At 52.9% G+C, this 25,336-nt stretch overlaps 1 protein-coding gene and 2 pseudogenes across 1 annotated transcript; 1 reads left to right on the plus strand and 2 right to left on the minus strand.

Annotated features, from left to right (window-relative positions):
• Nucleotides 1-1,691: 1,691 nt before the first annotated feature.
• Nucleotides 1,692-5,513, plus strand: LOC136452908 (beta-glucosidase 7-like; annotated as a pseudogene).
• A 119-nt stretch (nucleotides 5,514-5,632) lies between these two features.
• LOC136475000 (uncharacterized) lies at nucleotides 5,633-6,658 on the minus strand (annotated as a pseudogene).
• Nucleotides 6,659-8,321: 1,663 nt separating this feature from the next.
• On the minus strand, nucleotides 8,322-11,366 carry LOC136475008 (eukaryotic peptide chain release factor subunit 1-2-like). The gene is given in 3 exon segments (XM_066472570.1): nucleotides 8,322-9,598; nucleotides 9,600-10,057; nucleotides 11,218-11,366. Coding segments are annotated over 2 exon segments (1,314 nt in total). The 5' UTR covers nucleotides 10,029-10,057; nucleotides 11,218-11,366; the 3' UTR covers nucleotides 8,322-8,713.
• Nucleotides 11,367-25,336: the final 13,970 nt, after the last annotated feature.

Below are 25,336 nucleotides of genomic sequence, written 5' to 3' on the forward strand. Positions count from 1 at the left end.
TCTTTCAGTAGTAGTCGACGTTGTTCTTTTAGTGGTTGTTGACGTACCCGTCGATAGTGAGACATCTGTGGTGACTTTCTCAGTGTCAGTATTTCATCAATCTCGAGATCTACCGGCTCAGTCTCATTATTTCAAAGGTGCTCATAGGAAAGGGTGGTGATCGGGTGAAGTATTTCGAATGTGCTCAAGATCTGTTGGTTTAAGGTGCTCATAGGGGAAATGTGTGTGTGCTTACGTTCGTAAGGGTGGGTGGGTGTATATACGTGGCTTCGTCAATCTCGAGATTTATGCGTTTATATGAGTGAGTGTGTGCATATATAAATATCTGCACCAGTACTATGATTAAAAAAATGCTCGGTAGTGATATCTTTTTTCGATAAAGGAAGCTTTTATTATGTTTCTCATCACGTTGAGTTGATACAATCATCTTGAAAGCATTCCCGGACTCTGCATTTCAGGATGCACACAACCTGCAACTTTTAAAGAAAGTACAAACATACTAGTACTAATTAATCTGCAGACTAGATCGTCACCCAGTGCCTAAGAAAAGTATTACTTGACAACATTCGCTAATTGTAGACAAACCACCACAATCGAATTCTAGGAAGCCAGCCTCTGTAGTATAGGTAACATGTAGGTGAGAAGAAACACCTTTTGTTTCAAAAATTATATCATTCCTATATAACCAAAACGACCAATAAATGGCACCAGCTCCCAACAGGACTAGCGGCATGAAGTCCTCGCTTAAACGCCGTAACCAACTTTCGAACATGTTGGATACACTACAACAAGGTTGAGGAAGATTTGTAGCTGCATGCACAGCAGCCCAGACAGCGTGAGCAAATCGATGCTCAAAAAACATATGCTTAGTTATTTTGTTCTTGTAACAAAAGCAATTGTACTCTCTCCCTTGCCCGTTGCGCTTAGGGTCAGTTTGGTTGCCCAAAAAAATTGGCAAAACGCCACCGTAGCGTTTTCGTTATTATTTGGCAATTAGTATCCCATCATAGTTTAATTAGGCTTAAAAGATTCGTCTTGTGAATTTCGTCTAAACTGTGTAATTAATTTTATTTTTTATTTATATTTAATACTTCATGCATGCGTCAAAGATTCGATGTGACGAAGAATCTTGGAAAATTTGACATTTTGGGAGGTAACTAAACAGGGCCTTAGCTAAATTATCTTTGGTCAATACTCCAAAGTGACCGATGATTAAAACGAAACACGCGCGAATGATTGCTCGATGGCTGCACGACAACCGGCTGTTTTGTCACCAAGCAAAACAGCCAGTTTGAGCAACGCGCGCACCAGGACATACTCGTCCTTGCCATGTTCGATCCTCCCGGGAACGTACCGTAGTCCGTGGCCAGCCGCGCCGACGAACCGATCGGACGCCTTTTTGCACATGCGCAGATGCATACGCCGCGCCGCGCCGCGCCGCCCCGATTCCCTGAGAAAAAGAGAGCGACACGCCATCCACCGAAAACCGGCATGCGTCGTGAACCGCCCGCCATTCCCGGCACTAACGCTTCATCAATCGAACAGCCGAGGACGGCAGGAGACAAGCGCGGCCCACCCGGGAACGCGAGGTAGTAGGGACACGCCAGCTAGTGCGCCAGCGCAGTCTAGTAGTAGCGCTGAAGGCCTGCGCCTCTGTTACTCTGCTGTGCTGGCTGACGCGGTGACGCCGGTGGGTTGTGAGCGAACTGCGAGCTGACACTGCCCGGCCGCCGTGCGTGCGCGCGGAGCGAGATGGACGCTCGGTCGCGCTGCTGGTCGCCAGCGGCGGCGGCGGCGGTGTCCGTGTCTACGCCGCCGGGGCGAAGGGCGCCAACTGGCTGGGCGGGCTGAGCCGCGCGTCGTTCCCCAAGGGGTTCGTGTTCGGGACGGCGACGTCGGCGTACCAGGTAGAGGGCGCCGCGTCCACCAACGGCCGGGGCCCCTCCATCTGGGATTCATTCGCGCACGTCCCAGGTACTGCTTCGCTTCGCTTCATCACTGTGTGCTACGCTGAACTCTGCTTGACTGCTTCGGTTGGCACGGGAGTGAGGAAATCTGATGCGTAAGCGTGGGTAGTCCTAGGAAGCATGGATCCAGGTACTGGTTATCCAGTATCCACCCACGTCAGTTGCCGTATCAGTGCTGCAACAACAGGGCGTCTGAATTACCATGGCCTAGCCAATCAGGCGTTGATTACGGGTTGGATCTCCGAATGTTTGACAATGAGAGCAAGTGGCTACTTGATTAGATGGTTAGTACTTAGTAGTAGTTGACATTATTTTGGGGGTGGGGGTGCAAGAGATGGATCTAGGCAGAAAAAACTATGAACCAACTAGGAAATGTTGGACAACAGTTAATCCGATGTTGATTGTACGCCAAACATTCATTGAGATCTATGCATCTTGATTCTCATTAACTGTGGTAAACTATTCTGCTTAAACTACATTCATTAAGATTTTCTATTTTTTGTTTTGTTGCAATGAACAGGAAATATTGCGGGGAATCAAAATGGAGACATTGCAGTGGATCAATACCATCGCTACAAGGTACCTGACTATGAGAAGTAGATGAACCGATCTACGCTGAGATATAAGAGAGTTTGGTGGCTTTATGATTAATTCTTTTGTTCTTCTACAGGAAGATGTTGATCTCATGAAAAGTTTGAATTTTGATGCTTACCGGTTTTCAATCTCATGGTCTAGGATTTTCCCAGGTAAACAAATTTGACTTATGTTGTAACATGATTGCGCAAACATGTGTTTTTGGGTGCTACTACTGCTTATACATCTTTGGATTATGTAGATGGCGAGGGGAAAGTCAATCCAGAAGGTGTAGCATATTACAACAATTTGATAAACTATCTGCTTCAGAAAGGTAACAAATAAGTTGGAATTGGATAATTCTACTTCTGAGATGTTCATTGGAACCTAGTGTTACCTATGTAAACATAACTGAACGTCCCTCCTTGACAACTGGGCAGGCATGGCTCCTTACATCAACCTTTACCACTACGATCTTCCTCTTGCGCTTGAGAAGAAATATGGAGGGTGGTTAAGCGCTAAGATGGCATAAGTCAGTCTAAAAATTAATTGTTGTTTATATCTGGTCATATTATGGACGACTTTCTGTGTTTTCCCAAAAGAAGAATACAGAACATAGAAGCACTCTAGAAATTATATGTTAGCCTAGCTATGTGTCATGGCTATGACAAAGGGTCAAATCCTCCTCAAAGGTGCACCAAATGCGCTGCCAGTGGGAATTCAGCAACCGAACCTTACATTGTTGCTCATAATTTTCTCTTGGCACATGCTGCTACAGTTGCAAGATACCGTGCAAAATATCAGGTAATTTCTTCTTGAGGATCTCAAAAGTTCCCCTGAAAATAAAAGCTAGGCTGATGTTATTTTATTCAATGAAGTGTGCGGTCCAAAATTTTATTTTATTATTAAATGAAATGTGGCAGGGTCTATATATGCTTGGAACATTTCGTTAAAAAAATATATGCCTGGAACAATACGCTCAACATACTTTCATATTTATAACTCTATTCTTCATTAAATGCATTAGCTTGTTTTCCTAAATAGTTGGACATACCTGTTGAATCTCAATTACTTCTTGGATTTAAAATTGCAGATGGAAGAGTGGCATAATGTTTTCAATACGTAGGCTGCTCAGAAGGGTAAGGTTGGAATAGTCCTGGACTTCAATTGGTATGAAGCTCTTACAAACTCACCTGATGACCAAGCAGCGGCCCAAAGAGCTAGGGACTTCCACATTGGCTGGTAAGCTATATCCTCTGTCAGAACCTAAGTTTTGATAAATGAAAACTGCAAGTGATAATATAGTTAACTGTTACATCTGATGCAGGTTTGTTGATCCATTGATAAATGGACATTATCCACAGATAATGCAAGATCTTGTGAAAGAGAGGCTGCCCAGGTTCACTCCTGAGCAAGCTAAATTGGTCAAGGGCTCAGCAGACTACATTGGCATCAATGAATACACAGACAGCTACATGAAGGGACAGAAACTGGTCCAGCAGACGCCCAGTAGCTACTCTGCCGATTGGCAGGTTCAATATGTTTGTGAGTTTCTTGCCTTAAACTCTATATTTTGTATAAATATATTTGCCTTAGATATTTTTTAACCTAACCTAAACATTCGTCCCATAAATTCTGTAGCTGCACGCGATGGCAAACCAATTGGACCACAGGTATGCAGTTCCTCCATTTACTCTTTCTCAACGTTATTTCCTTTGTTAGCGCTGCATAGTGCATATTATGCTACCATTAGCTACAAATTCAGAAGTACTACAATAAATCCTTGCTAACCAATGCATGATCTTGTGCGGATGTAGGCAAATTCTAACTGGCTTTACATCGTCCCAACGGGGATGTACGGATGTGTGAACTACCTCAAGGAGAAGTATGGAAATCCAACTGTTTACATAACCGAGAATGGTACTCAACAGAATTCCATATTTACTTATTTCATGTTTCACATGAACACGTTGCGTACCAAGGGAATCCTCATATATCAATCTTTTTTTTTTGTGTTACCAGGAATGGATCAGCCTGGAAACTTGACCCGTGACCAGTACCTGCGCGATACCACAAGGGTGCGGTTCTACAGAAGCTACATCGGCCAGCTGAAAAAAGCCATAGATCAGGGCGCAAACGTGGCTGGCTACTTCGCCTGGTCTCTCCTTGACAACTTCGAGTGGCTGTCAGGATACTCGTCCAAGTTTGGCATCGTCTACATTGACTTCAACACGCTCAAACGGCACCCAGAGGCGTCAGCCTACTGGTTCAGGGACATGCTTCAGAAGCATTGAGATCTCTAGGGCAGAGCCTGAAGATACTATTTTGTTCAGCTTTGCCTAGTGTGTTTGGTTGGCCCAATGGTTCAAATCCGGCCTTGTGCTTGGCTAGCAAAATGGGAATAAAAGAGAGCCACTCCGATCAATTGTGCATTCCGTATGGTCAGAATGTTGTGAGTATGTTCTCTGTGGAGTTTGAGCTGTGGTTATTTTATCGTGCTGATTGCAGATGGGCCAATTTGCAGTGTGCGCTACAGGTTTATGTGCGAGCCTGGGAGAAGATGGCGCTACAGGCCTCAGTTTGAAGATATTTGTCACGCCTGTACTGTGCATGAGCTGAAAAATGCACCCCAGTTTACTAAACCTGAAGAGTGAAGAAGCATTATTGGGTGAATGAGGTTGTGTAATCTGGGCATTCCCGTGCAAACCTATGGAATGCATTTGTGTGGTTTATAAGCAGGATCATGGATTTCCTAACTTGAATCATCAGTGCTCGATATTGTGTAATCTGGGCATTCCGGTGCTTGGCAAAGATTAGTCGAACCGCCTTTATGCGTGACTTCAGATTCTGACTGATACAGGTTCTCCAGCCGAACCTATTTCCGCTACTACGGGTTCTTCAAATCTGATCGTCGAGGCATTGCCATCAGTAGAGAAGGACAAATATTAAGCTGCAATTGCGAAAGAACACGATCTCGGTGGGATCCAATTATCCCAATCTGGTTCTCGGATCTTTTCTTACTGATTGATGAAGACGATGCATAAAACGGTCGCATAAAGGTTCTGATCAGAAATGATCGAACAGGATGCATGCTCAACAAGAATAAGAGTTTGTAGTATTTTACACATTCAGAATACAGCACTTGACTTCTTGACATCATAAGCAGGGGAAAAAAGGCATAAACAAGGTCAAAAGATGGACAACCCTGGATTCTCACACAACCCTAAACCCTCCTATGACGCGTCGACGTCGAGAAGTGCCTCTCGTCCGTCGATCTCCAGCTGCTAACTCGGCTCCTACTCGCCGGCTCCATCCTCGGCCTGTGCTCGACCATCTCCGGGACCTTCCGTTGCCGCTTCACGTCATCAGCTTCTCGGTAGCAGCCTCCTGCTCCTGCTCCTGGGTGCTTGCGCTTCGCATCCCCTGTCTGCTTGTTCCTGACGCGATCGCCGCCAGCAAAGGAAACACCAGGAGGCATCTTCTTGTTCTCGGGGCACTCCAGGTCTGAGATCTTGGCGGCTTGCTTGATACTATCTGCTTGAAGAACTGTCGTCTCAGGGCCGCTGCGAATGGATGCGGTGACTGGAGCGGCCACCTCGTGCTCACACAATATCTGCAACAGCGTGTCCAAGGCGGCGCCTTTGACTTCGGTCGACGCGGCTTCGGCTTCGATCGACGAACTCCACTGGGCCAAGATGCCGCGCGCGAGGGCGCGCACCCACCCGGCCTCGTGCCTCAGCAGGCCGCCGACGGCCTTGGCGACGTCGGTGGCCGCCAGCATGGTCGGCGTCACCGGGATCGGGATCGCCCGCAGCGTCAGAAGCGCCTCGGCCATGGCCCTGTCGAGCAGCCGGCAGAGCCCCTCCGCTCGAACGTCGTCGTCGCTGCCCGCGGCATCGCAGTCGCAGAGCATCTCCACGAGGTCGCTCCTCACTTGCCGGTACTTGTCCCGGGAGCAGCCCTCGGTGGCGGCCTCGATGGCCGTGTCGATGGCGCCGAACGCCGGGAAGAAGGGCTTCCACCGGCGGAGCGCCATCACCGCTGCGGCGCGTGCGCTTGGATTGGCTGCAGGGAAGGGAACTAGGAAAGCTGTCGAGATAGGCGCTGAGGAGGAAAGGGTCTCGATGGCTCGCTAACGATCGATGGGAGGGAGTATGGGACAGGGACGATGGGACACCGGGCTTTATATCGATCGTCGTCGCGAACACGAATCGACAAAGGAGATTGGTTGTTCGAGTCGTACACGAATTCGTAGAACGCGATCGATGGGACGCCGGCTTTTGCCCCTGTTGGCCGGGAATCCGACTGAGGAGATTGGTTGTTCGAATCCGACATGAACTAGAAACGCGGCCACGCTGGCGCGGCTAGGCTTTAATTTGCCGCGCCTCCCCTTGTGACTGGGCTACACACGTTTCCGAATCGATCCCCAGTCGGGAACGTCGTCTCGTCCAGGCACTCCACCGGCTAGACCGTCGGCCGCGCGGGAGCTGCTGCCTGCTGCTTCTGCGAGAGACGTGCTTCCTCCATGCTGACAGCTGCTTCGCTGACGGGTGGCAAGAAGATGCACGTACGATCGGCACAACACTGGATCTCCCTGGTCATTTGAACTCCTAGATCATTTTTATCCCTAATAACCTCGAAAACGAGCTGATTAACGACCCATCATGGTCATGGCAAACGCAGTCAGTCCAGTAACACCCCAAAATTAGGGGGCGGCGGGCGCCCGTCCGTCCTAAACTGCAACAAAGAGAAGAAGCTCATTCCTCTCCGTCCGCTGTCTAAGTTTGCCTTCCTCGGCAAACCTCAGCCAAAGCCATCTTCGAAACATGCATCGGCCACACGCGCGCCATTTTGCATGCCGACCTCCACCAGACACGTACCTCATCTCGATCGTCCCCGCAATCCCCCCACGCACCGTCCGCACGCCACCACCACCGCCGTCGCATCGCCACCGCCATGGCCACGGCGCCCGTCAAGTTCGCCGCGCTCGCCGTCGCCATAGTCGCCGCCGTCGCGCTCAGCTCCTTCTTCCACTACCAGTGCCGCCACCGGCCGTCGCCCTTCGTGTCCACCGAGGTGCTCCGCCTCATCGTGGTGAGCAACGAGCAGGAGGTCGGCGAGGAGATGGACCTGGCCGACGGCAACGTGGAGCTGCGGTGCTACGGCTTCAGCGAGCACAACCACAACCGGTCGGCGTGGTCGGCGCGCGCCGACATCCCCAGCGGCGCGGAGGCCAACCTCACGTTCCCCGCCGTGCACGGCGACGAGGTGTTCGAGGTGCTCTGCTCCTACCGCGGCGCCAACCGGTGCTGGGCGCACGGCGTGCGGGTGTTCGAGAACCCGGGCCACGACAACCTCTTCTGCTCCCAGCAGATCGGCGGCTGCACCGTCAGGTTCCGCAAGGATGGCGGCGTCGAGAAGGTGTACCAGACGAACGGGGAGCTCGACGTGCAGCCACCCATCTTCATGGGGTTTGTGCCGGACTTCGACAACGCCAGGGACAGCGGATGCTCGTCGGCGAGCTGCGTTGGGAGGACGATCAACAGGGTCATAGGCGAGGAGAGCTGCTGCGACGATTCCTGCGGGGGATGGGAGAAAGCATTGCCGAAGAAATGATCCATGCTCACGCATGCATGTAGAATTCAAACTTGAATCTTTTGTATAATGTAGAGCATTTTAATGGTACATACATGAATTAGAAGACACTTGAAGCCAGTTTAATCGTGCTATGACTAAGATGGTGCTGAATCGATCAGAGTCCGAATGGAGCAAAATTCAAAAGGAAAACAAGCTAGCATAACCCAACTCCCAAAAAAAAAAATAGATAACTTTGTGGAAACATGTAGATGATTTGTTACACCATGCATCAGTAACAACCATGGTCGCCAAAGGAGTGCAACACATGAAACTTAAATAGATGCATTTGCAATACTGTCACTGGAGCATTTGCTAAACTCAAACCTTGGACAGAGCCAATGTCTACATAACAACAGGACATGAAGTATCAACCAGATTGCAATGATGTGCTTGGCATTGCAATTGTAAGCTGCGGCAGAGGAAACAAAGCAAGTGTCTTAAGTAGTACTCTCCTCAAAAACTGAATAACCAAGCAAAATTTGGAAGAACAAAACTAGCAATTGCATCAATCCAGGGTCCAGCACAGCCATATGAACTTAATCAGAGTCTTCATAGACACCCTCGTCATCAGAAAGCTCATCAAAAGAACGGATGTCCAGTTGGTAGCGCAACATGCCACCAATGCCACCAAATCCTCTGCAAAACTGAGATCCTTCTTGAGATTTGTTGGTAACAAATTCAAGTGTGCACCCAAACTTTTTGTACTCATTTGCAAACCATTCCAAGAGTGAGGTTTTCTCCTGAACCTCCAGCTCAGCATTGGTAGCTGGATCACGGAAATGACTCTGGTCAGCTTCTTGCTCTTTGTTCAGATGTTTGACAACAGTTTCTCCAGTTGCACTATTCTTAAGCACATATCTGTTGACATCAAGGTTTTCCCACACTATCAGTGTTTCCACAGCACCCATTTCAAGAGCTTTGAGTGTGTCATCGACACCAAACGCATACTTCCCCGTATCTTGACTAATTTCTTCAAAATACTTTCCAATCAGCTTTTTCTCTTGTATGAACTTCACATTTGCTAGAATTTCAGCTGACAACTCAATAGCTTGGTTAAAACCGTTCTCCCCACCATATGAAACATCAACAATGTTAAGTATTTTGGCCTGGAGACGCTGATCAAACATGTCAGATTGGCTCAATTCTGTCTTAAAATCAGCAGAACCAGCCAATATAAGTCCAGCAACATTAGGCTGACTGGTAGCTGGATTGATGAAAAACTGTGTAGCAAGTTCGGCTGTCTTTCGGACATAATTATGACGTTTTTCCATTCGAAGCCGAGCAAACCGAAGAGCAGATTGTCCTCCTCTTCCATGCTTCTTTGGGAGATCAACAGTGAATTTGTGAAGCACTTCACGAGTATTGCCACTCAGTGTACCAAAAAGAGTTCCATTACCATCCATAACAATGAAGCCAAACTTGGTCATCAGATTCCAAGAGTTCATTCAAAGCTTCAGTGTGGAACTTATTGTCACAAAGGTACAGGGATGCATTGATAGGCCTGAAGGGCTCAAAATCAATAGTAACTTTCTTTTCCTTGCCATCTTCAGTAACAATTGTTCCAGTGTAGAGAACAAGTCCATTTGGGGGAACCTTGTTATACAGCTTCAGCCTCTGCTGAGCTGAAGTGATGGCTGCTAAAACAGATTGCCGATTGACTCTACTCTTAATGTTTGAAGCAGTACCATATTCATCACCCAACATCTTGGTCACACGGGAAATTTGGTCACGTGGTGGCATAATCAGAGAGATCATGCTGGTGCCATTGCCTCTAGCAGCTTCCAATGCCTTGATCAACTTCTTGATCTTCCAAATCTCGATGTTCTTGTCAGTTTCCTGACCGTCAGACATCTTGGTGAAAGCACAGTACTTGAATCACCCTGCAGAATACCGGATGTGAAGACCAAGGGCATCAGATAAAGAGAGGAATATAGAAGCTGGCAAGCGTAAGTGGTTGAATGTAAGCATATTACAAATAGAGTAATACCAAAAAAAATGAGAGTAAATAGTGGTAGTACATTAAGCACAGCTGTTTCCTATCAAAAAGAGAGTGGTTATATCTAATGTCATCCAAGGGATGCGGATACAGTAGGAAAAAAAAGGTATACCTCAAACCGGAGACTAATATTTAAGTTATTGACATATAATCTTCATTAAGTTGTGCGCACTGAGTTATGATTGTGGTCACACGAAAATTACTATCTAATATTCACAAATGTACCACAGAAGCAAGCCACACACAAATTACCAAAGTAATGAGGAACCTTATGTTCTATGGTGTATTGGTGTCAATACAAATAAATAACTACATATGACAGCATTAAATACTGTATTGTAAAACCAGGGGGCTAACTAAACAAATAAAAAACTTTAAGGTAACAAACAAATTCTAGCAACACTTTAGGGAGTAAAATAGACTTCCTATGAATAATTCCAGAGCTGATGCTACACACTAAACTATTAATGGTGGAGCTTACACTCTATTCACAAGTTGGATTCATAATGTAGTCTAAGCTTCAACAAGAATTTTACGAATGATTTATGCATCCTTTTGCAGTCAGTTTTAATACACACACGGTTAGACTCAGATTCTAAATACCTCCGAAAAAGATGATTCTCTTGGACATTTAAGAGCATATGAGATCTAGTAGTGCATAAATACAGAGACTCGCAGTCAACAAATCAACAAAATGTTAGAAGAGAGAAATCATTGGAGCCATTTCCAAATTACCACTTAACATGTTCAAAGTTGGGTCAATCCTCACAGAGGAAAAATTATCGGCCAAGGCTAATGAACAACTCACATCATCTAAAAGGTCAAAAAGCTACCACAACCTTTTAGCTGGGCGGACCCAGTAAGGACATGGGTGATAATTTTTGCAAAACAATCGAAGTTAGTAGGCATAATACATGCATAAACTTGTAATTAGATCAGATCCGAATGCAAATAGCTTAAGTTAGGGTTTGGGAGCTCGGTTTCGCACAGCAGGAAGAGCTCGGTTTCGCACAGCAGGAAGAGAAGACAAAGGGGTGGGCGCACCTGGTGGCGCTTGTCGCCGGCGAAGGACGAGAAGAAGACCTGGGCACCTGCTGTAGAGCGGCGGCGGCGGCGGTCAACCAGTCGTCGGCACGACCACGAGAGAGAGCGAGAGTGAGGGATGGCAACGCGCGGATTCGGATCGGGTGAGTTTCTGTGCACCCGAACCTGAGACCCAAAACCAAAACCCAAAACCCAACCGAACACCGATTCGAGTGATAATTGTAACGTCCAGTCCCGACATACATGGCCCAGGCCCACTCTTCCTAGGAGTGGTCCCACCCGCGTAGCAACCCGTTTAAACTTTCGTCCTCGCTTCATTCAAAACGGTTAACCGAAGGTTACTACGCGTCCCTGGACCCTGGTATTTAAGTCGATCCGACGAATTCAGTATGCTACTAACGGTTTATGCAGTGCTTTTCCGCGGTGCTACAGTAGCCCGTGAACAGTACGCCCGGATTCGGCCGGCCCAGTTTCGGATGAACAGTGCTTCGTGTCACAGTAGCCGAAATTCGGATGCTACAGTACCGGTCCGTGTTCTGCTAGGGTGCCATCGGCCCATGACTGGATTAAATTGGGCCCACTTTGGCCCATTAGGATGTTACAATAATCCGTCCCCAAAATTAAACCCGTGGATACTCAAAACCCGAATGGATACCCGAAACCCGCTTTGTATGACAGTATAGTAAGAGAAACAAGGACTTTGTATAAACATATGCATGATATATATACACATATTCACATGTATAAACAAGAGGCAACAAATAATAAATATTTTTATAAGTCAACTTAAAATAAATTTAATAATATAAGTAAACAAGTTATTATTAGTATATTATATAAAACATGAGTTTTAATTTCAAATGATTTATTTCGGATATCCATTGGATATCCACGGGTGGAAAATCAAACCCGAAACCGAACCCGATTGGTTTCGAGGCCCCGAACCCGAAAACCGTGGGTGAGAAATCATCTCCGAACCCGAACCCGCAAGACCCGAAACCCACGAATATCCGGCCCGAAACCGTCCCGTTTCCATCCTTAAGTGAGACTGACAGAGCGCGCATGCAGGGGGAAATGGAAGAGAAGATATGGCAGTGGCAGGGCTGGACCGCTGGAGCGAGGGATAAACGTACACCGGTTATCGGGGGTATGGTAACGGTATCCATCAAATCAAAGGAGAAAAAAAAGGTGGGGACTTACTATAAATTTATGTATGTCCATATGTAATCATTCAACGTGTGAGAAAAATCTCATATATTGGATGATTATATATAGACATGTGGTATAAATATGTCTACGGCTGTCTTGTAGGGATAGTCTCTACCTCTTTTTTTCTCTTCTATAGACCTGTTTGGTAAGCTCCAGCTCAAGGACTTCAGCTCTGGCTTCTCATATAGAGCAGTTTTTTCGTGCATATGAAGTTATTTTGAAAAAGCGTTTAGCAAAAATAGGTCTAGTAACAATTTTGTAATAGATTTTTGAAGAGCAGCAAGGAGAAACTATTTTTTTCGGCTCTGTTATAAAAAAAACAACTCTGGCTCCTCCAAGCTCCTTGCAAGGGACAGAGCCGAAGCCTGCCAAACGAGATCATAGTCTACTGTAGAAGGTTAAATATGGGCTTCAGGAATTTTGTCTTTTAGTGAACATGAAGATAAAATTTGTCATTTTTGTATGAATTTTTCAAATAAAAATTTGTATCTCAATTTTTTATGTGAGCACATATTTATATGCACCATGGATGTGTCAAGTTTCAAAAAAAAATGAGTGGTCAAAATACTTTTTTTTAATTGGTTTCTAAATTTTCACCCGGCAGGTGTATTTTGCCGGTGCAAACCGGCAGCCTGTTCGCTTGTTGGTTTCAGCCAGCCCAAACTAGCTAGCCAACAGTATTTTTCTCTTACAATAAACCAGCACCAGCCAACCCAAACCAACCCAGAAACCAACCAGCGAACAGGCCGCGGGTCTGATCGAGCGAAGGTCTTGAGAGGCCCTCGATATAGTGTATAAAGTCAACCTTTAGCAGAGGTGACGTGTTTAAGGCTAAGTTGTCGTTATGTATAACTGTATAAGATCTAAATAAACTAGCGGAACGAACATATTAGTTAAAATAAATATAAATCCTTATTTTCTTGTTTTCGTTATCGTATATGGCAGGCAACAGTAACATATAAACCTAAGAAACTAGCTTTTTGCTCCAACCCCAAGCCCGTGTTTGCCAGCGTCGAGAGCTCTTAACTAGTGCATGGAAACCTATAACTGCAGTAGCAGTATCCAGTTGTCCATGGCAAAGCTCTATGTTACCAAAAGGGTATATCACTCCTTTTCAACAGTAACGGGAGTCCAAGAAAACAATAGCTCAACATAGTGCAGGAAATAGCTCAACATCTCGGCTTAGTGCAGGAACGAAGACGGTATTGCAGTATCTGTTTCTAGAGTCTTGCATCATCTTCATATACTAATATACAAGTCCAAGTCCAACTTAAATGGATGCATGGAATATGACATAACAGGAACACACGCCACACGCCACACGCCATAGTAAAACTGCACTTACAATTAGGGTATGCAGCAACAAGGCAGCCTGCAGTAGGTAAAAACACATTAGAGTGACCTACGTCTGCTTGTAACAGCAGACAACAGCAAAATTTGCCAGATTCACACTTGGTAATCCGCTAGTACAGAAGGCAGCAATGACAGAACAAACTAAAAAGGAAACACTACATGTCGGTGTTTTGGAACCGGGGTCCCTCAACCAACGAGTGAATTTGTGCTGCGTGCCCCTAATCCCGGATGGTGATGCAAAGAGACACAAGGTTTATACTGGTTCAGGCAATCGAGGCCCTACGTCCAGTCTGCGAGATCGATCTTGTATTCCTTGCACCGGAGTGCTCGTAGTAGGGGATTACAAGCTAGGTGAGAGAGGGAGCTAGCCCCAGGTCTCGGCGAGGGTGGTGCGAACTGCTTGGGACGTTGCTCCCAAGCAGCGTGGAAGTGTGTGGTTCTATCGGTGTGTTCGTCTTCTTCCTCCTTCTCCCCTAGAAATGGTACCGGCTACCTCCTTTTATACCCACAAGGAGGAAGCCAGAAGTACATGAGGAGGCTACTATTTGCTGACGTATTCTGCTCCTGGAGCAGCGCGGCGTCGTGGGAGTTCCCGTCGGTGTCTAGTCGGTATGGTCTCCAGGCCGGCGACATGCTGCGCTCCTGTTCATTTGTTGACTTGGTGAAGTGCCGAGACCTGGTGGCTGCTGTAGTCGGTTGTGCCGAGACCCGCCGCGCTGAGGCCGAGACCCGCTGTGCCGAGGCCGAGACCCGCTGTGCCGAGGCCTGCTGTGCCGAGGCCTTTGCAGGCGGTAATGCGGGGTCTTGGCGGTCATCGTCGTTGTTGATTTAGGCGGAACAGTGCGGAACGTGCGTCTACAGGATATGGTTCCCTGTATTGTCAGTAAGAGATGGTAAAAAGGCGATTTGACCGTTGTCCCGTCGCTCCTGTCGCGGCGTACTGCCGATCGTGGCTTACGTAGTGGGTGCAGCCGGGCGCATTAATTGGATGCGACGAGCGACTTTTGAGGCGGAGGCGACGAGGTTGCGGGACGAGCCCAGCCTCGGACGAGGCGGAGCATGGCCAGCTCGCCCGAGGCCCTACCGGGAGTCTCGGGCGAGGCGGAACTCGGTCGGTTCGCTGGTCCCGAGGTCATAGGAACCCAGCTCTGACTCCCCACGTCGTGTTTGTCCTTGGTGCAGGAGTTTAGGCAGCACAGTAGCCGGTAACCCCTGCACGATCCCGTCGTGGGTGGCAGGGCGCTGACGTGCTGGCCTGCCACTTCGCTGTACTGTGCCGTCGTGTGGTTGTCGGGGTGGTTGAGCGCCTTGATTAGATGTGATGTCCAGCTGGAATAGTCTAGCCAAAGCGGTGGTCGCGGGGCTGGTGGCGAGCCGGCCTCGCGCGAATCGGAGAACCGTAGACCTCGGCGAGGAGGCCTCGGGCGAATCGGAGAATCGGTACTTCTTCTGAGGCCTCGGCGAGGAGGCCTCGGGCGAAGGGGCCTCGGCGAAGGGGCCTCGGGCGAATCGGGGATTTTTGGCTGGGACCTCGTCTGCCTTATTGGATCTCGTTTTAGGGTCTAAGCAGTTTTTTGGATCTTGCTTAGGGTACCCCTCCTCACGGTATCCGACAGTAGCCCCCGAGCCTTGGGGGGAGTGGAGGCACTCCCCCTGAGGTTCTGACGAGAATTGGCTCTTGATAGTTCCTGTCGGGATGGTGTTTTGTTTTCGAGGTTTCGGTGGGTGCGCGCGAGCGCACCCGCCGGGTGTAGCCCCCGAGGCCCTGGAGGAGTGATTTCACTTCTTCAGGGGCTTTTTTCTCTTTCGAGCGAGGCGTTTTCATCGTGTTTGCCGGGCCCGTGGGTGCGGGTTCGGATCGCGGGGCCTCGACGATGTTGCGGAAAGAGCCCCTTAGCCTCCACCTGGAGCGAGAAGGCCGTCAGGGGTTCCCCCGGCTTTTAGTACGACCCTCGTACTTCCTTTTCGCTCGGAAGGAGGGTTTGTTTTGCCGAGCTCCCTCGTGTGCGAGCCCAAGTCGCTGGGTCTCGGCGTCTTTTGCAGAAGGAGCTCCCTAGCCTCTGCACGGAGCAAGAGGGCCGTCAGGAGTTCTTCCGGCTTTTTGTACGACCCTCGCGCTTCCTTTTCGCTCGGAAGGAGGGTTTGTTTTGCCGAGCCCCCTCGCGTGCGAGCCCAAGTCGCTGGGCCTCGGCAATGTTCTGCAGAAAGAGTCCCTTAGCCTCTGCGCGGAGCAGGAGGGCCGTCAGGGATTCTCCTGTCTTTTTATTCGACCCTCGCGCTTCCTTTTCGCTCGGAAGGAGGGGTGGAAGATGCCATGCTACCCTCGGTGGGCGCGAGCAACGGCATTTCCGATGAGCTGTTATCGGGTAAGTCCGAGTGGAGGCCCGTACCCCGTTCGCTGGGGGTCGGCTAGCGGTCCGGAGACGCGCTCCAAGAGTACCGGAGGGTTTCTCTAGTGGGTGCCGAGGCCGTTCGCTGGGCCTCGGTGGCTCGGTGCCTCCCTACGGTGGGATCCCATTCGGAGACCTCCCTACCGGTCTCGGACACGACACAGGGCGTCCCAAGCGTTTCGCTTGCTTGGGCCTTGGCCTCGTATAGGCTCGCCCGTAGTCGCCCCTGACTCTGTTGCCCTGGGGCGGCTGTCGAAACCCCTGGGGGCCCAGCCTTCGAACCCCTGGACCGTAACGGGCTTGGGTCGCTTTGTCTTTATCTTGGGTGCAGGAGGAGCCCCCGAGCCTCTGCACGGAGCGGGAGGGCGGTCAGGGGTCCTCCCGACTTTTTTGTCCGTCTCCCGCACGTCCTTTTCGCTCGGACGGGGGGCTGTTTGCCGAGCCCACTCGTATGCGAGCCTGAGCCGCTGGGTCTCGGTAAAGTTGCAGGAGGAGCCCCCGAGTCTCCCGCACGGAGCGAGAGAGCGGTCAGAGGTCCCCTAGCTTTTTGTTCGCCCCTCGCGCGTGAGGGTCTGTCCGCCGAGCACCCCTCGGGTGCGAGCCTAGGTCGTGGGGTCTCGGCGTCTTTTGCAGAAGGAGCTCCCTAGCCTCTGCACGGAGCAAGAGGGCCGTCAGGAGTTCTTCCGGCTTTTTGTACGACCCTCGCGCTTCCTTTTCGCTCAGAAGGAGGGTTTGTTTTGCCGAGCCCCCTCGTGTGCGAGCCCAAGTCACTGGGCCTTGGCAATGTTCTGCAGAAAGAGTCCCTTAGCCTCTGCGCGGAGCAGGAGGGCCGTCAGGGATTCTCCTGACTTTTTATTCGACCCTCGCGCTTCCTTTTCGCTCGGAAGGAGGGGTGGAAGATGCCATGCTACCCTCGGTGGGCGCGAGCAACGGCATTTCCGGTGAGCTGTTATCGGGTAAGTCCGAGTGGAGGCCCGTACCCCGTTCGCTGGGGGTCGGCTAGCGGTCCGGAGACGCGCTCCAAGAGTACCGGAGGGTTTCTCTAGTGGGTGCCGAGGCCGTTCGCTGGGCCTCGGTGGCTCGGTGCCTCCCTACGGTGGGATCCCATTCGGAGACCTCCCTACCGGTCTCGAACACGACACAGGGCGTCCCAAGCGTTTCGCTTGCTTGGGCCTTGGCCTCGTATAGGCTCGCCCGTAGTTGCCCCTGACTCTGTTGCCCTGAGGCGGCTGTCGAAACCCCCGGGGGCCCAGCCTTCGAACCCCTGGACCGTAGCGGGCTCGGTGCCCAGTTCCTTTGCCTGGAAGGAATCGGGGGGTTGTTTCTCTCCCTACGGCTAATTAATGGCAGGCACGCCTTTTGAGGCGGCTTTTTCGGGGAGGCGAAACGGCGCCTGCTGCTGCTGCGGTTGGACGCGACGTGGCGTCAACCGACGGGACGTACCTGCACGCGCGATTAACGAGGAGTGCGTGGGCGGTAAGACCGGATCTGGATAACCGCGCCGGATTTTCTGGGGAAACTTCCCCGATTTCGTCGCCCGGCGGTTTCAACTCGTCCCTGCATAAATACGCAAACAGCCTCGCCCTCTTCCTCCTTACCTTTTCCGCGTTTGCCTTTGCTGCCTCCGTGCCGTTGCTGAGAGCATAGAGCGCCGGAGAAGAGAAGGGCGAGGGCGAGAGACCGAAAGAGAAAGGGAGAGAGATTACCGTCGTCGCAGCGTCCTCCGCCGCGCAATGGCTGGTGGTCCCGTCATCCTCCCGGCAGCTCCCTGGGAGCGGTCCGACGTCACCGAGGAGAAGCTGCAGTCGCTCGTGGAGGCCGGTCTTCTTCGCCCGATCACCGACCCCGACGAGCCGGAGTGGATTGCTCCGGGGGACGAGTTGGAGCCGAGGCCGCGCGACGGTTACGTGGTGAGCTTCGTCGTCTTCCATGAGCGAGGCTTCAGGTCGCCGGCGGATAGCTTCATGCGGGCACTCCCGCACTACTATGGCGTGGAGCTACACAATTTCAGCCCCAACTCCATCGCGCAGGCGGCCATCTTCGTCGCCGTCTGTGAGGGGTACCTAGGGATTGCTCCCCACTGGGAGTTGTGGCTCCATTTGTTCCGAGCGACGTTCACCTCCAAGCCGGGGGGGACGAGGGGGGCTCGGAAGGCGCAGAGGGCCGGCGGCTGCACCCTTCACGTACGCCAAGACCGGCAGTCACTCTACATCCCGGCCCAGCTGTCGACGTCCAACCGTCGTTGGTATGACGGCTGGTTCTACCTCCGCAACGACGGCGGAGGACTTCCCCCTTATACCGGGCGGGTTGTAGAGAGTCAACCAGAGAAATGGGGGTACGGCGTTATCAAGGCCGATCAGCCTAGGCTGGAGCCGCTCTTGAGGGCCTTGGGGAAGCTGCGTGACCACGGCCTTTCGGCGGCCGTGGTTGTGGCGGCTTTTCACCGCCGGAGGGTGTTGCCTCTGATGGCCCGGCGGCGGCGGCTGTTCGAGATGACCCCGGGCGATTCAATCGCTGGTGTCAAGATGTCCGCCTTCGCTCTTACCGACGACGAGACCCTGCGTCGGGTGAGAGAGGCGGTAGACGGGAAGCCGAGGCTTGATGACTTGATGCCGTTCCCGATGCGCCCGTCGCGGGGGTATGTCTCGCTGGTAAGTCGGATGTTGTCGAGGCTTTCGCGGCCTTCTTGTCTTTCGCCTCTTTGGTCTGTTGTCTTACTTCGTCGTTCTCGCAGGGGATAAGAGACGTGCGAGGCTCCCCGCCGCCCGTTCCCGAGGACGCCCGGCGGCGATCCGTGAACAGGGCGCGTGCCGAGGAGGAGAAGAAGAAGAAAGATGCCGAGGTGGCGAAGCGCACGAAGAAGATCCTCGCGCGCGAAAAGCTGGACGCCCGTCGCCGGCGCCAGAGGCTCGACGGTCTCCCTTTGGAGCCGTCCCCCTCGTCATCGGTGTCGGATTCTTCGAGCGATGGCGGCGGGCGCGAGGTGGGGATGGCCTGCCTGGAACACCTCCCCGACATCAGGGAGATGGTTCTCGGGGCGCCGGCAAGGAGCCTGACGCCCCTAGGAGGAGGAGAAGGTGTCCCGGGGCCAGTGGCGGCCCGTCCCGGGGCCGAGGCCGACACACCCGAGGCGCGGGTGTCGGAGGAGCGTGCCGTCAGCCCGATGGGTTCGACGGTGGAGGTGGAGCGTGTGACGGTGGGGGCGACCCCATTATCTCCGCGAAGGGTCGAGGAGGTGCCGGGGTCCGACGGAGGCCAGCTGGCACTGGTGGGCACCGAGGCCGCGCTGCTGCCACCACCGCCGCCGTTGCAGAGGAGGCAGGTGGTGTCGAAGCGGCTGCATCCCCGTTCGCGGTAAGCGTCTTCTCTGGTGGAGTCCGTAGTACTTCTTGTTCGCCCCTTGGTTGCATGCTGACCTTGGGAGTGTCTTTTCTTCCAGCCAGACGCTTCTGGTGGGAGATCCTCCCTTGGCGCCTCGTAAGGCGCTCAAGGTGAACGTTAGCTCCTCCGCTCATCAGGCAGCGGAGGCGCAGGCTGGCGCGCGACGCGGCGCGGCGTCGGGCGAAGCCGTTTCGGAGGAGGCGGCTGCCCAGGAAAAGGAGGCCGAGGCGGCCGTGGAGCGAGTGGGGGAGGAGGAGCCCGTGCCTCGCGATGTTGTGCTTCTTGGGGTGAAGGAGGCTGGGGCGTCTGCTATTGCCGAGGCCACTGAGGGCGAGGCCGGAGCCCCCAAGACCTCCGACGTCACAGCGGTGGACGCCGGGGCCATCGAGGTAGAGATGGCGGAGGCCAGAGCCCCCGGGTCCGTCGAGACCGAGGCGATGGAGGTGGAGACGGGGCAAATTTTGGCGCCGCCCCTGGTTCAGACAATCTCGTCTGATGATTCCTCCCGAGGGAAGGAGGCGGCGGACGTCGAGGCGGCCAGTACCACGGAGCAACCAGTCCCAGACCCTGCCGAGGGGAGTTCGGCTCTTGTCCGGCTACGGCCCGAGCCTCGCAGGTGGAACTTCCCGCGTGTTTTCTGGCGGAACCGGGCTGACCCCGAGGGGGAGCCCGTGTTTGCCCTTGAAGATACCGCAGAGGGGGGGCATTGGAGCACCCTCGAGCAGTACCGCCAACTGGCAGTGCGGTCGCTGCAGACAGCGATGACTATTATGGGTCAGGACTTGCCCGGTGTCACGCGGGTAAGTACTTTCCCCTCTCATGCCGCGTTGTTTTCTCTCCGAGCCCCCTCGCAGTGTTTGACGTGTGTTTTTTGTTTTGCCTCCCTAGGAGCTCGAGACCCGATCCTTTGGGAAATCGGTGTTCCTGCGAAATGAGAGGGATATCTGGGACCAGCTCTGGCGCCAAAAGGGCCTGCTTGCTGATGCCCAGGGACTATTGTCGGCGCGGAGTGCAGAAGTGGAGGACCTCCGCCTTCGTTGTGCTGACATTCAGGCCGAGTTGGCCACGGCTAAGGAGCAGTCCGCCCCTCTGGTGGCCAAGATCAAGGAACTGGAGGAGGAGCGAGACTCCTTCAGGCTTCGAGCCCAAGAAGCGACGGCCTCTGCGAAGGCCATAGCCGGGCAGCTGGGTGCGGAGCAGAGCGAGCATCAGGCGACAAAAGTCGCCCTGGCAGAGGCTACCAAGGCGGCCGAGGCCTCTCGGGTCGAGGTCTTAGCCTGGAAGAACAAGGCCGAGGGTAAGTTCCGCTCGAACCGTGTTCCTTGTCCATTTGTTCTGGTTCGCGTTTGGCTCCTGACCCCTCGTCGCGACGTAGATCTGGAGAAAGAGGCTTCCCAGGCGGCTGAGGCCTCCGTCGCTGCGCAAGCGGCGCTGGATGTCGAGGTCCGGGAGCACGAGGCGCTGCGCAGCGCTGTCCGGACCGCCTGCGAGACCCTGCACGTCGAGGAGGTCCAATCAGCTAGCTCCCTTGGGAGCCGCCTGATTGCGTTGAGCGCCCACGTCCGCGAGAGACTCCGAGGGGCGTTGCACACGGGTGTCAAGCGCGCCCTGGCCGTCGTCTCCTCGCACTACGCCATCAACCTCGAGGCTGTTAGCGACGGCTACGTGTTGCCAGAAGATGACGAGGAGGCGGATGCGGAGGTTAGTGAGGCTGTTGGAGGCAGCCGAGGTGCCTGGCACTGCGTTGGCCAAGCTGTTCGAAGAAGAGGTGGTCCCTCCCGCGCCAGCCGCCGATCCTTGAGCTTTGACCTGGGCCAAAAGGGGCCATGTAACCAGGATTGGGTTAGTTGCCGAATCGTGACGTTTTTTGTGGCCGTCGAGGCCCTTAAAGTATCTGCGTATGTGTGTTTCTTAACCGTTTTCCATTCTATTTCTAAGTCCGTGCCCTCTGTCTCGATTGCGAAGAAATCCCTTGGAACCTAAGCCGTCCTTCGGCGAAGGGTGGTGAGGGAGCTGCCGTAGCCCAGAGGCGTAGGCCATTCTCACGACTCGGCCGGCCCTTTGGCCTCCAGACAAGCTTTTGGTCCCTGGGTTTCTTGCGAAGGTCCCGTCGGAGTGCGAGAGAGTTTGGCGTGGAAATTTTCGGAAAACGGTTGAGAAATGGATGTCCGGGACTTAGGGGGGTTCCCCCTTTTTAGCCCCCGAGGGAGGCTCGACTTTGCAGAGGCAGAGCCGAGTCTCCCTTATTGCGTTATAGTGACGTCGAGCCCCTATCGATAGACAACCTTTCTGCAAAGAACTTCCTCGGAGCCTAAGCTGTCCTTTGGGCGAAACGGTGGTGAGGGAGCTGCCGTAGCCCAGAGGCATAGGCCGTTCTCACGGCTCGGCCGGCCTTTTCGCCTTTGAGACGATCTTTCGGTCCTTAGGTTCTATACAATCGATTTGTCTATAAGGGGGTTCCTCGAAAGATTATAACAACTAAAGAACGCTTCTTTATTGTATTTCGAGAAACAATGTAAACAACGTTTGGAAATTTAAGGGTAGAAACGACGTAGCTGTTCTATGTTCCAAGCGTTGGTGAAGATTTCGCCCTTCTCGTTGGCTAACTTGTAGGTCTCGGGCTTCAGCACTTGAGCGACGATATACGGCCCTTCCCAGGGTGGGGTCAGCTTGTGGCGGCCCTTGTTGCTCTGCCTCAGTCTCAGCACCAGGTCGCCCACCTTCAGGTCCCGGTTTTGGACGCGCCGGGCTTGGTAGCGTCGTAGGGCTTGCTGGTACCTGGCTGAGTGTAGCAGCGCGACGTCTCGGGCTTCCTCCAGTTGGTCAAGGGCGTCTTCGCGGGCAGTGCGGTTGCTTTGTTCGTTGTACGCCTGTAGCCTTGGGGAGCCGTATTCTAAGTCAGTGGGGAGGATAGCCTCGGCTCCATAGACCAGGAAGAACGGTGTGAATCCCGTGGCTCGGCTCAGGGGTATTTCTTAGACTCCAGATGACTGACGGGAGTTCGGCAAGCCATTTCTTGCCAAACTTCTTCAACTGGTTGAATATTCTTGGCTTAAGGCCTTGTAGGATCATGCCGTTGGCACGCTCTACTTGGCCATTCGTCCTTGGGTGCCCTACGGCCGACCAAGCCACCCGGATGTGGTGGTCGTCGCAGAACGTTAGGAACTTGCGACCGGTGAATTGTGTCCCATTGTCAGTGATGATGGTGTTAGGAACCCCGAACCTGTGGATGATATCCGTAAAGAACAGCACCGCTTGCTCGGATTTGATCTGAGCGATCGGACGAGCCTCGATCCATTTGGAGAATTTGTCGATAGCTACCAGCAGATGGGTATAGCCCCCGGGTGCCTTCTGCAGAGGCCCAACCATGTCCAATCCCCACACAGCGAATGGCCATGTGATGGGGATGGTTTGGAGGGCTTGGGCCGGGAGGTGCGTCTATCGAGCATAGTACTGGCATCCTTCGCAGGTGCGTACTAGCTTTGTGGCGTCGGCCACCGCTGTTGGCCAATAGAAACCTTGGCGGAAGGCGTTACCCACGAGCGTCCGAGGCGCCGCGTGGTGCCCACAGACTCCCGCGTGTAAGTCCCGAAGTAAGGATTGGCCAGCCTCGGTGGTGATGCATCGTTGGAGAATACCAGATGGGCTGCGCCTATATAACTCGCCGTCGCAGAGGACGTAAGTCTTGGCGCGCCGTGCGAGCCGCCGGGCTTCGGTTCTGTCAGCAGGGAGGTCTCCTCGGACGAGGCGATCAAGGAGAGGGACTCGCCAGTCCGTTCCTTGGTCGTCCTAGGAGGCTCTGCGTCAATCGCCATCGCCTCGGGCTCGGCTGGCGGGGTCTCGGCGGTAGAGGGGACCTCGAGCCCTGCAGTGGGCTCGGCCGATGGGTCCTCTTCCGTCACCGAGGTGTGGTCGACGGATGGCTTGTGGAGGTCTCTGGCGAAGACGTTGGGAGGGGCCGGGGTTCGTGCCGACGCCATCTTTGCCAGTTCGTCCGCGGCCTCGTTGAACTTTCGTGCAACGTGGTTGAGTTCGAGACCGTCGAACTTGTTCTCCAGACGACGTACCATCGTGCAGTACGCCTGCATTTTGGGGTCATGGCAGCTTGACTCTTTCATTACCTGATCGACGACGAGTTGCGAATCACCACGTACAGTCGAGACGTCGTACTCCAAGTTCGATGGCGATTTGCAGGCCGTTGACGAGGGCCTCAGTATTCGGCGACATTGTTGGAGGCGGCGAAGTGAAGTCGGATCATGTAACGCATGTGTATTCCGAGGGGCGAGACCAAGAGCAGGCCCGCGCCGGCCCCAGTCTTCATCAGAGACCCGTCGAAGTACATGGTCCAGCATTCTGATTGGATTTGAACGGGTGGCAGCTGTGTGTCGGTCCACTCGGCTACAAAGTCGGCCAGGACCTGAGATTTGATCGCTTTTCGAGGCGCGAAAGACAAGGTTTCCCCCATGAGTTCAACGGCCCACTTGGCTATTCTACCCGAGGCCTCCCGGTTTTGGATTATCTCTCCCAGAGGAAAAGACGACACCACAGTCATCGGGTGGGACTCAAAGTAGTGACGCAGCTTGCGTCGAGCCAAGACTACGGTGTAAACCAGCTTCTGGATGTGGGGGTAGCGCGTCTTGGTCTCGGAGAGCACCTCGCTGATGAAGTAGACAGGTCGCTGTACGGGTAGAGCATGTCCCTTCTCCTGCCTCTCGACTACTACGGCCGCGCTGACCACTTGGGTTGTCGCGGCGACGTAGAGTAAGAGGTGCTCGCCCTCGGTGGGCGGAACCAGGATGGGGGGGTTGGTGAGCAGTGCTTTGAGCCTGGCGAGGGCTTCCTCGGCCTCGGTGGTCCAAGAAAAGCGCTCGGACTTTCTCAAGAGGCGGTACAGGGGCAGGCCTTTTTCGCCGAGGCGCGAGATGAAGCGGCTTAGGGCCGCGAGACATCCCATGACCCTCTGCACCCCTTTGAGGTCTCGGATCGGGCCCATGTTGGTCACGGCCGAGACCTTCTCCGGGTTGGCCTCGATTCCACGTTCCGAGACTATGAATCCCAAGAGCATGCCTCGGGGAACCCCGAAGACGCACTTCTCGGGGTTGAGCTTGATGCCCTTCTTTCTGAGACATGTGAAGGCAACCTCTAGGTCGCCGACGAGATCGCCGGCCCTCCTGGACTTGACTACGATGTCATCTACGTAGGCCTCAACGGTTCGTCCGATATGTTCGCCAAAGACTTGGATCATGCACCGTTGGTAAGTGGCCCCTGCGTTTCTGAGGCCGAACGGCATGGTTATGTAGCAGTACATGCTGAATGGGGTGATGAACGAAGTCGCGAGCTGGTCGGACTCTTTCATCTTGATTTGGTGATAACCGGAATACGCATCGAGGAAGGAGAGGGTTTCGCATCCCGCAGTGGAGTCGACGATTTGGTCAATCCGTGGTAGTGGGAACGGGACCTTCGGGCATGCTTTATTTAGACCAGTGTAGTCCACGCACATCCTCCACTTGCCACTTTTCTTCCTGACTAATACGGGGTTAGCCAACCACTCTGGATGGAATACTTCCTTGATGAACCCGGCTGCTACGAGCTTCTGCACTTCTTCGCCGATGGCCCTGCGCTTCTCCTCGTCAAACCGGCGCAGGCGCTGCTTTGTCGGCCTGGAGCCCGGCCGGATATCTAAGGCGTGCTCGGCGACCTCCCTTGGTATGCCTGGCATGTCCGAGGGACTCCATGCGAACATATCGACGTTCGCACGGAGAAAGTCGACGAGCACGGCCTCCTAT

Source organism: Miscanthus floridulus, chromosome 1, assembly GCF_019320115.1.
Source record: "Miscanthus floridulus cultivar M001 chromosome 1, ASM1932011v1, whole genome shotgun sequence".
NCBI lineage: Eukaryota > Viridiplantae > Streptophyta > Magnoliopsida > Poales > Poaceae > Miscanthus > Miscanthus floridulus.